The following is a 12026-nucleotide window of genomic DNA, read 5'->3' on the forward strand; positions in this document are numbered from 1 at the left end:
CATGCAAGGAGGTGTAACTACAAGAGTTTTAGAAACATTTTAACAGACCTGCTAGCTCCACCAAACCGTCAAATGCGAACACCCACAGCATCAGGAGCCAAAGGTGCTCACCAGAAAGCCAGAAGTTTCTTTTCACTGCCAATTGGTGCCAGCACTGGAAGGACCACAGTCTCTGGCTCTAATCCCTTAGTCCTTCCAGTTACTAAAAGTCCATAAAGGAACATGCAGGGAGAGTCCTGGATCCTCACACATCTTATCCTTCCTCTGCATCCGACTGCAGAGCCATCTTTGGAGAAAATCAGGTGGACCGATGGAACCCTGCACAAAGTCTTATCCTAATGCACTAAAACAGCAACAAGAAAAACTGTCAGCTATGGAAGATGAAATGTTTTGTGGCCATGCCTTTTCTGGAGGGCAATAGCTCTCAGAGGCACAGCCTTTCTTCCCATGAAGGGCATCTTCTGCCCCACAGCAGCTTCCACAAAAGAAGAAAAAGACTGTCCTGTTTTACAGAAGAAATCCCTAGTGTGTTGAAACCACAATGAAGGGAACAATACTCATTCTCTGATGACAACCCTGATGGCACTGCCAGCAGTACACCCTTGTGGGTTGGTAGCCGTGCCCAACCAAGGAAAGCCAGCCCCTTGCGCCCCACCACCCACAACCACCACACCTTGGTGGTGACACCCATTGTGCCTACTGCACAAGCTCTTCAATTAATCCCCTCACTCCTCAGCAGCATCTTGCTGTGTTTGGTCTCCTTGTGCCCCTCTCCTTTCAGAGGGCTTCAGATGACGGCTGGCAGAAACTGAGTTTGGTATCGCTGGCTGGAGGGTGAGGATTTCTGGCAGGAGAGAACCATGGAGCTGGGCACCTTGCCCAGAGTGAGCTCACACTTGGCTCACCACAGCTGGAAATAGTCTCATCCCTGGCCAGAGTTCCCCAACGGCCCAACAAAACCCTTGGGAAACGGCAAGTTTCCACGTGTTAGCCATTTTGAAAGACTGTGCTCATGGATGTACCGCCCCTACCAACCTCCTCTGCACAGCCCAGCCCGCCTGCAAGTGCCACTGCCAAGAGGTGCTCGATGAGCAAGCGCTGATGAAGTGCAAGGACTTGCTTTGTGTGTGGAGCCAGGTGTGGCCAAGATAGACGCTTCCTCTGGATGTGCTCCTCCTGTACAGCTGCACCGGGAGCACAGCTACAGGGAAGCAGAGGCTTGAACAAAGGTAGCCCCATGCTCCTCTTCCCACCACACCCTTGAACCTGAGCTACTGCCCTCCCCTCCCTCATGGGTGGGAGATCTCCACATCTCCCAAACCAGAAGAGACATGTAAGAAACTCACCTGGAAGCATAAATACGTTAAAAAGCTGGAACTGCTTTTGGCTGCAATCAAAGTTTTCCTTAGGAAATTAAGTATTTTCCGTTGTGATAACCCCTGGCATAGACACAGTCTAAACAGCTTTAAACAAAGTGTTCTTTCTTTGATATTGTTTAGCAGTTAAGAAGTTAACTTGCTCCTTTTTGGGTTTGGCTTTTTTTTTTTCTTCATCTGTGGAACCAAATTTTAACATTTTCTTGTGGATAATACATTTAAGAGCAGAACTAACTCATCCTCTGAAGGATAGATTTAAATAAACTCAGGGAATCACATTGGGTAGCAAGAGAAACTCAGCTGCTATGGACCCACGGAATCTGGCCAGGAAACAGGGTTCTGGGATGTACACATCACTTTCCATGATGAAGAAAAGAGCACTCAGCTGAGATACAGAGACCATACATGGTTCTCTCGCTCTCCCTCATCTCTCAGAAGCCTTTATGGGCTAGCTGCTGGAGCAAAGATGTAACAGCACAACTTCCATTTACAGCAGCAGTGAAGTTCATGTGCTTAGCATCATATGCTGCAGCAAGGAATCGCAAGTGCCCTGGCTGCCTGATCCAAAGGCTATGGAAAACACAAGTCCTTCCTCTGCTGCCAACTGGCCTTGGTTCAGCACCTGTGTAGGATGGGAGAGTTGTCCTCAGACTCATGAAAGGAAGAACTGAATTCTGCATGAAACCTCTCCAGCCTCCTGCACTCTGCTCACAGAAGGCGCAGAGCAAGCAGGCTGCCCATCCACACTGTGCTGTGTGGCACAGAGACGCAAAGTGTCACAAGGGTTACTCTGCAAATGAGGAGCACACACCAAGATGTATGAGCAGAGCCCACATGTCCTATCCTGAAGGGCACACCCTACACTACAGTAATGCATGGTCACTGCAAAGTCAAGCAGACTGCTAAAGAAGCAACCAGCTGACGCATCAAGTCACCCCTGCCTCTCCATGACCACATAAGCCATCTAAGCAGAAGTGGAAATAGTTGTTTCTTAAGAAGTCTGCCTATCAGCTATCCCCAATGGTGTGTTTCTGCAAGATTGCCCAGAAGCCTGGGTTGATGGTATTCAGAGACCTACTTGAAACCACTCCAATCTATCACAGACAGGTGATATATGGAGAACCATATAAGTGGTGTCTGCAGTTGTGAGTGTTAATAGCCAAGACAGCCTTTTCACCTGCCAGCACTTCCATCTTGGCTCCAATACAATGGAAAGGCCAGTTTTGCTGCCTTTTCCCACACCACAGGGACAAGTACATTTCCAGGAGACTTTTGGTCTACATAAGTGGAACGACAAATCAAAGATTCAATCTGGATGAGACACCAAAAGCCCCTACTTATTCATGCATATCCCACCCCTGCCAATGGGAGCTGTTTCAGTGCACTGAGCATGGAGAATGTCTCTGCAAAGCCTTGTTCATGTTGTAATGCTCCAAAAGCAGCAATGAATTTGGAAGGACAAGGAAGGACAACTGCAAGTAAAAGTCTAAGGTGAGCCAGCTGCAGTACTGGTACAAGGGTTGGCTTGCAAAACCCTGACCCAGCCCTTACCAAATAAGACACACACATTGCCAGCTAAATGGGAAAGATACAACGACAGGAAATCCACATGAGGAAAAAAACGGTTCTGCTTTCCTACCTAATAGGGAGCCAAGAGGTTGAACTGGCCCCAGGCCACACCACAGACATCCTATGACCAAGTTCTGCTCTCATGCAGTGGGGGAATGAGAGCAGGGAATGCAACAGTGGGAGGGGAACAGGAAGCAAGCTTTTCTGGTTAATCATATTAATGCTACTGGTTTTGCTCACTTAGGTGTCTTTCGGGTTGGCCCAAGAAGTCCTCAGTTCAGTCTCAGGGATCTCAGTGACTCGACTGAAGACCTGTACATCAGTCTCACGTGCCAGGGACAAAGCAAAGTGGTGGGTAGCTCAATAAAACAGAGGTGGGGGGGGGGGGAGGGGGGGGAGGGCAGAGGGGTGAAACTAGATGATCTAAAGGTCCTTTCCAACCCTAACAGCTCTATGATTCTATGACTGGCACCAGACAGAAGGCCCTGTTGCTGACAAGCCTATCTCACCACTCTATACCAGATCCAAGCTCTGTGTAACATACTTCAGCCCCAGTGTCCCAGGGTCAGAGCAAATCTTACGCCTCTATGACGAAATTGTGACTCTGCCTTTCTTGATAATGTCACGTTTCTCCCAACTAAGTTGCCAAGCATGCTCCACTTGTTTTTCCCCCTACACACAGAGTTCGCCGATGGCTTTTGGGGAATGAGAGGGTTTTACACAGCTACACAAGACTTGTAGAAGTCACGGTAAGAACATTCCTTAGGGTAACCATACTTCCAATAGTCACAAGTGTCAACAAAACAGTTTCAGGTTCTTATGTATCCCCCATCCTCAAACATTATTGCTTAGACTGCACAAAATCACAGTAATACATCCAGCAAGCCCCTGGGGCAGACACAACACATTAAGGTGAGACCAGTCCACTGTATGTGTCATATTTTAGCAGCTTCACAAGGTTTCCCCAGATAGCTTCTCCAGCCTCTTTTCTACAGTGACTGCTTTCTGCACCTCATTGTAGAGAGAGCACAGCCATGTGCTAGTGTACATGCACCCCAGAGAGCAACCTGAGCATCAGGCACAACAGTGATAATCCACAGGCACCTGGAAATGCTCTCAGTCCCTCCCAGCACATCCATGCAAGTTTTCACCACCTCTGTCACTGCTTCTTGTGCCAACCTTGAAAGCTTAACTGAGACAGCACAGAAAAGCACACAGTCATAACCTGTCTGGGGAGGCCAACTGAACCCTGCTTCTCCTCCAGTTAAAAATGCATGAGATCTGCACTGCTCACACAGCACACATGAGAAGAGCCTGCAGCAAGAGCAGCTGGAAACATACTACTACCATTCATGGTGATCACCTCAGTGCTGGGAAGAGCAAGTACTATTCACTGGGTCTTCACTGTAACACACACGGCTTCTAAAAATGTGATCCCTGAGTTCATGAACACTTTTACTGAACAGGTTTACCAGCCTACATTCTCACAGCTACTATCCAGTTACACTTGAATTTCATAGCCAGACAACATCATCTCATACAAAAGCATGTGCTTCCTTCTAAAGGGACAAGTTCTCATCAGACAGCCAAGAAAACTGAAGCTTCCAAAGAGCTTCTGCTTAAAGATGCCCTACATAGCATGCCAGACACCCCAAGCTATAGCACAGAACACTGCAAGCAGTCAGGGAGGAAAACAACATTATCCTCTCCAGCCTTTGCACTTATGCACAGAAAAAAAATGTCATTACCAAATCACATGCACAAGAATTTAGACTGGTTGCCTGAAGCAGTCCACAAGAAATTCCCCAGACAGACACACTTTACATCGCTGGGCTTGTAGCTGGATGCCTTTGAGGTGTTTCATCCTCCCCCAGAGGATTAGGAGAAGGAACGGCTCAATATGGTTTGGTAAGTATCATGTTCTTCCCTTGTTGAGTTGATCCTTGGGGTCTGTTATAGAGCCCCCTACCCAAACCAAAAAATGTGCACTCTCCTTTTTAATCCAGGCCTGCTTTCTCCTTAGTTTCCCCCCTTAAATAAGATGCTGGATATGTCACTGCAAAGCGCACATGCTTCATTCATCACCAAGAAGTTACAATGAATGATAATGTTCTTGCCAAGAACCCACAAGCACACACTTCCTGACAAAACCTGATCATAGGAGAGCATGAGGTAGCTCCCAAATTCAAGGATAAATAACTGATCTACAAAGCCAGTTATTTCCAGAGCCCCAGCTCTGAAGTTTTGAGTTTAACGTTTGGAAGAGCAAGTATCTGGCAATAAGCTACGTATGTTGAACAACAAAAGCTTGATCTGAAAGATAAAGAGATATCTGGTGATCTATATTGCCTGCCTGACTGTAATAAAACAGCTGAGCAAGCAGTCTTATGAAATTTCACCATTCTGCTTCTGTATTGATACTGGTTGGTGCAAAATAAGACACACAAGGACTATCCCTCTCTATGGCCAGTCAAGTACTACACAGTGCCACTCACAGTGGGAGCAAAGGAACCCAGTATGATGCTATACATTCACCAACACACGTTCATTTACCTCATTGCTGAATCTATGATGGTACTGAAAGAAACTTTAGCAAACTACAGATTAGGTGTGGTATCACACCTGTGCATGTGTTCACTTCAGCCTTCTGGAAATCTAGATACCCTTCTCAAAATAGACTCCGTCTGGATAAGAGGACACTCAATCCGAGAGAAAAGGAAGCTGTGACTGTCAGAGATGCTAGTCACACTCATACCCCCCCCCCCCCCCCCCCCCCCCCCCCATTCGAGCATGCTACCAAGCAGGCTTGGAGGTGGGGTGTTTCCATAAGGGACCTGGGCTTCATTTAGCAACAAAATTCAAATCCTAAACGAGAGCAGCAAGATCTGTTGGATGCAGACATAGCAGAGCCATGAGACACATGGCTTTTTAGGTCACTGTGTTTATGTGTATCTTCACTTGCAGGGCATGGCACAGAGTGATGAGAGCAGATACAGGAGACTGCCATTTCTAACAGGGAATTTCTGTAAGTTCATGAATAACTGTACTTTGTAAGTACTTGTTTAGGGCAGAAAAGGTGTTCCCAAAGTCTGCATTATCACTGCTTCAGCAGCACTGTAAATTCTCTCAGCCAGTGATATCATTTACTGCCACATTGCCACAGAAATGCCAATCTGGTGAAGCAGAGCAGCACTGGATAAAGACAAGGCACATTTAGTTCAATGATTTGATTTTTTAATTATTACTATTTTATTTAAAGAAAAACGTTTTTAAAGAAAAAACGTTTTAAAGAAAAATCCTTACATCATTTAATTTGTATGTGGCTGTCTTCTACATGCTGCAAAGGAACACTGCTTCCTAATGACATTGCCAAGATGGCAGCTGTCAGGTCAGAAAGCAATTCAGCACTTAAAGTTCCAACCCCCCCAGCTCAACAGCTGGGACAAGCTGCTCCAGGTCAGATTGTAAAACAAACCCTGAACGAGGTGCACCTTAAGCAACCAGCTCAGGAAACTAGAGTGGCCAAGAGGAGATCCTGCTGCAGGCAGGGCCTGAGGACACACCTACACCCCAAACAGCACCAGCTTCCCCACAGCGTCATTCTTGTCCTCCCTGGCACACCCAGCAGGCCATGGCAGAAAGTTTTCCTTCTCACCATTACTCTTCCTCTCAACTGTGAAGATGAGTCAGGTGTGCTGAGTGCCAAGCCCCCCCCCCCCCCCCCCCCCCCCCCCCCGCCCCAGTCCCTCAATGCCAAATCTGGCTCCTTCACCAAAAGCCCCCAGGTGACTCAGGAAAAGTTTGAACACTGCAGCTGGCCATTTGTCATCAGAAGGAAGGAATGTCCTTGTGGGCACAAGTAACAACCTCTTGGCCAGTAAATGCCTAGGTACATGCTTTTTACATGGCAAGCTATCTCAAAAGCTAGGTCAGACTGTTGCAGTGGCTTTCAGCATTCTTCTCCTGACGCCAGACAGAAAAGAAGAGAGAAGGGAGAGGAAAAAAACTGCTATTAGAATAAATTAGTGAGATGAATTCAGCAGTGCAAAAGGGAAAGTCTTTTAATCTCAAGAAGAGACCCCCTGCTCCTACACAAAAGGCTGTGCACAGGCTTATATCAAGTGAGAAGCAGATGAACTTGTTCTGCACACTGTCTTTTTTTACTACTTATGAATAGCTATGCTATGACAAGTCCTTTAAAACCTCTTATAATCTCTTTTGATAGACATGAAAAGTAGGCTTCCCATGGAAAGCCACTTTCCTCCCAGGAACTGTCACTTTATCCTTGCATTCTAAAACAGTAACTTCCCAGGAAGGGGCAGGTGGGAAGAGGCACGAGACCAGTGTCTCTTCTCTGTATCATGCTAAAAGAGGCTAAGCTTCACTCTCCAAATATGAGTTTCCACTCTGCAGCTCACCTATTTACCCACCTGAAAGCAGCTCATGGGATCATATCTCAAGCACCATGCAAGACAGCAAAGGCTGTGTGTATCTGTGCCTCAGCACAGGTAGGAAAACTGTGAACCACCCCCTGAAAACTCAGCAAGCTTCTTACCCTTACAGTGCATCTGTTGAGCCTACTACTAAAAAACCGGCAGATCTTCCTGCTTCTGATGCCTGCCATGAGCTCTGCTGAGCCCGTGCAGACAGGAGAAGGGGAGCTGGATTCAATTCATCTTTGAGCAACATCTCCAGACTGTTTCTTCCCAAGCCTCAATTACTCCCAGCTGCACAAAGCTGCACAGGACAGCACTGAGGCACAGCTATTGCTAGCCCGCAGGGCCTTACTGAGCTACAACACGAGGGGCTGGGTTGGAAACAGCCAGCAGGACATGGCCACTTCTCACCCTGACATTTGTTGAGTGAATTCACCAGCCACGCCACTGCTTTAGACATGCTGTCTCCCCTCCTAGAGGGGGCCTGAGCATGGAAGTTTCAAGTCAGCCTCTCTGGCTGGCTTCAGCGCCATAAATAATAATGGCAATAATTCAGTAGTACTTAAATCAGATTTAGTACTAAATCAGACAGATTTTCTTTGTCAGAAATTCTCTAGGTGTTCCTTAGGTGAAGAAAAACCTAAAACATGTGAGTCAACCAGGAAAGATTAAGCCTGAAGAGAGTCTACAGCAATATTTGGGAGGCACAAATGTTTCCTGTTCACCTCAGCAGGCTATTAACTAATATGTACAGTAACGAATATTTATACTATCATAATGATTTCATTTCACAGGTAAGAAGGGGTGACAGCTTTACTACACTGCACATCTGAGGTTTATGCTTGGTGGATACACTTATCTCCCCACCTCCAAAGGAAGCAAGCCCAAGACCCCAACAGGGCTTTTGGACACATTCAGCTGCAAGGAGGGGAACAAGATTCTCCCTCAATACCTGCAGAGCCTGCCCACATCGATCCCTCTGAGGGGACATTAGCCTGACAGGCTCAACTGGGAAGAGCCATCTCTCCCAGACCTGATCTTCCTACCTACAGACAACAGAGGGGTGCATCACCGTAGAACTATGAGCTTGCACCCACTGCAGAAGGTAGCAGATTCAGCTGTCCATCAGCAGGAAGAGAAACAACCAAGTGACCCCACCACCAAAGGACACTTAAACTATGTAGAGCCATCCTGTCCAGCAAGCTGGAGAGAGACACCCAGCACATCAAATCAGCTGGTTGACCATCAAAAGAAATTGGCTTGATTATTTTGAAGTAGATACGTGAATTCCTTAAAACTTCCTCTTAGATTCTCCCCTCCTCTGCACAAGTAACCCAAGTTAACAGAGTAGCTCTCTGTCCCCCTCTTGTGATAGGCCCAAGAGGACTTAAAATCTCCTGGAAGGAGGTAATATTAAAAGAATATTAAAATATGCCCTTTACAGCACATACCACAACTCGGTGCTTCAGACTACTTATTAATCCAAAGGTTTAGCTCCTTCTGACAACCAAGTCAGTGTCCCACTACATATAAAATATTTGCCTCACCCTGCGCCCCCACAGCATGACAATCATTTTCCCTGACAGCCTGTGAGCAATACTGCCCATCTCACTCTGAGCCCCTCTGGCTGTTTCTAGATGTATGGTCCAGATACAGGCGTGCAACTGGAGATACAGATCTCAGCCAAATAGATCTTCTGAAGAGGAGGAAACTTCCCTCCTCAAAGGAGTAGAACCCAGTTTTCTGATAAGCCATGAAGTACTCACACCCCAGACCAAGACTGTATTCCTCTCTTTCTCCTTTGTTGAAATGTTAGCTCACACACCATCACCTCTTTCTCCATTAAATGCCCTGGTTTGTGTGCTTTAATTCTCCTGCTGTCTACTCTCACCACCAAAGTCCCTCAAAGACAGTAAACCACTGAGAGTGGCTGTATAGCTACCGCCTTCAACTAACTCATCAGACTCCAGGGCAAAGACTTCTCAGCAGCACCATTTCAGGGAGTTGCAAACAGGAGAACCTCGAAACCCTGCATCTGGAAGTAGAGGAGGTGGGAAAGGAGATGGGGTGAAAAGGAGTCTTCTCACTGGTGTGCCCTCCTTCTCAGTCACTCCCAGCTTCTTACAGGAAGCCCCACACCATGGGCTACATTATAAATACTAATGTATCATCTAAGCACAAATAAGCAACAGCCTCCCCTCTAGCACGGAAGCTTTGAGGATCCTCCTGCTTGCTCGCAGCTCAGGCAGAGCCAGGCACGATCCAAAACGTGAGCCCAGAACAAACAAGTGCCTGGCTGGGAAAGCAGTGGGAGACGCTGCACTCCGAGGTGCCCCTGCCATGTTAGCATGAGTGTTTGCTTCAAATTCTGCCTTATTGTTGCTCGATGAAGTGACTAAAACGGAAATGTTCCGGGGATTAGGATTCCCGAGTGATCTAATACAGGATGCTTTTGGGTCTAAAGGGGGAGGGAAAAAAGAATACCTAACTAGCGAGCGGCGAGGCTGGCGCTGCTCCTGAGCTCCCCTCCCCGCCGCCACCCTTTCGGCTTACAAAAAAAGGGCCGAATGTTACCATTTTTGGACATGAGTCCTCGCAAGCCCTGCCCCAAACCACACCATTCAAACGAGAAGCCAGTCACCATCCCGCTGCCGGGACGGCGGGGCCGGGGCGCGGGCAGCGGGCGGCCGACAGGGCTACGGAGGGGGTGCGGGGGGGGGGCAGCCACCGCTCCCCGCTACCCCCAGGGTCCCCGCACCACCCGTGCGCACCTGCGGGCCCTGCTGCCGGTGACAGGGCGGACATCTGTTGCTGCGGGGAGCCCGGCCGCCGCACCTCCCTCCCCTCCGCTCCGCTCCCTGCCATCACCTTGCCCACCCCACCCGCCCCGCAGCGCCAGCCTCGGCCAGGAGCGCACCGGCCCCGCCGCAGCCGGTGGGGGTGGCGAGGCCGGGTTCCGGCGGCCCTGCGGTGCGTGTGTGTGAGGAAAAGGAGAGCGGCGCGCTCACCTTCCTCTGCTGCTTCTCCCAGGCCGGGTCGAGGAGCAGGTCCCGGTCCCAGTCCTCCTCCGGCTGCATGTAGTCGTTGGTCTGCTGCGGGTCGTAGTGATCCATGGCTGCTGATGCTGCGGCCCGTCTCTGTCCCGTCCGTCAGCCCCGCTGCCTGCCCTCTGTGCCCGGCCCCGCGGCCGCTCAGCCCGAGCAGGCGGCGGCGGCGCCCGCTCCCACCTCTCAGCCTCAGCCGCGCGCAGCACGGCGGGGGCGGGACGCACAGCCCCGCCCGCGGCCTTGCCCCCGCGCCTCCCATTGGCAGGACACCCGCGACAGCGGCTGCATCTCCCAGGCACAGAGCCTCTCTGATTGGTGACCGAGGACGTCCGTCACGGCACCCAGCCTTCGTGATAGGCGGGCTGCGCTCGCTGCGTCTCGCCTCCAGCCCCGCCCCACACCTCTGCCGCGGCGGCGGCAGCCGTGGCTGAGGCTGAGTGATGGTGATGCTGAGTGATGTGGGGCCGTGGCCCCGGGATGGGCCGGGCGGGGCCGGGAACCTCAGTGCCGCTTTCGGCTGAGCAGCGCTGGTCAGGGCTGCATTGTGTCCCTGTGAGGATGCTTTCACGTGGCGCAGCTGGTGGCCCGTCCTCTCGGTCTCAGCCTTCCCGTCCTGCAGCCACCCCACTCGGAAGACAGCTTGCTCGTAGGGTCATACGGGTGTGATCGCACCTAGGGTGCCAAAAATGAACTTACTTTCTCTTGTTCTTGACGGGTAACTGAGGGTCAAAGTCAGGATTGCCAGCACTGCCAGCCGAGACTTCACACCCGGAGTCAACAGCCCTGCAGTGCCACAGGCACCCAATGAGACCCTCCCTGGACCAGGCCCGCCTGTGCATTCTGCCCAAGGAGACCCTGTTTAACAAGAGAACGTCAAACGACAGTGAAGTTGGCTCATCTGGTGGCTCCCAGGAGAGACAAACCGTGAAGGAGTGTACAGATGCACGACTGCTTCACATGGGTTTCTGTCAGTTAAAGCGAGTAAAGGGATTGAAAAGATTACCAGTGGCATTATTAGTTTACCCCTGCAGTCTCACAGACAAGAAGGATTGTATCAGTTATAAAAGTGAGGGGAAACCCAAAGGAATGCCTCTCCACAACACCATCCAGGGCAGAGTGAGCTCGTGTCCCAGTTCATCCAGATTCAGAGGAAACAGTCTGTGGCCCATGAATGTGGGAAAATGCTGCAAAGCATTGGGTTAAGTTGTGCAGAAATGCTCAGCATGAGGCAGGATTTAGACCCAAATTACACCAGTGAGCTCCTCTTCCAAAAGAGAGGAGTTTGTTTCCTGCTTGGTACAAACACTGGAGGTGAAATTGGACGTATTCTTTCACTTTGTGGCATAAATAACTGCACAGACCATAATGGGCAGATGCTCTGTATGGTACTGTCTTAATGTGTCATATGCTGCTCCTTGTCTACACTTTGAGACATCATAAACACAAATACAATTGTCAGAGTTGTTCTGCACCTTTCAGAGACTTGTACTTACCCTGCCATGCATCACTTGGGGTAGAAATATTATTTAGATATGTAAGTACGGTAATAGCCATGATTTTCAAAAGCAATGCAAGATGTCTCCATTTTGAGATCATCT

General features: G+C 49.4%; 1 protein-coding gene across 3 annotated transcripts in view; it reads right to left on the bottom strand.

Annotated features, from left to right (window-relative positions):
- Nucleotides 1–10623, bottom strand: part of ACTN1 (actinin alpha 1) — an 86894-nt gene extending 76271 nt beyond the window's left edge. Inside the window, exon 1 of one of the 3 annotated variants that reach the window (XM_005149248.4) lies at nt 10390–10623. In XM_005149248.4, coding sequence (XP_005149305.1) covers nt 10390–10494 — 105 coding nt within the window. In that variant the 5' untranslated portion in view covers nt 10495–10623. The remainder of the gene's footprint in view (nt 1–10389) is intronic. The other 2 variants (XM_005149249.4, XM_005149250.4) reach the window with 2 other exon arrangements.
- Nucleotides 10624–12026: the final 1403 nt, after the last annotated feature.

The sequence above is a fragment of the Melopsittacus undulatus genome, chromosome 4 (genome assembly GCF_012275295.1).
Source record: "Melopsittacus undulatus isolate bMelUnd1 chromosome 4, bMelUnd1.mat.Z, whole genome shotgun sequence".
NCBI classification, from domain to species: domain Eukaryota; kingdom Metazoa; phylum Chordata; class Aves; order Psittaciformes; family Psittaculidae; genus Melopsittacus; species Melopsittacus undulatus.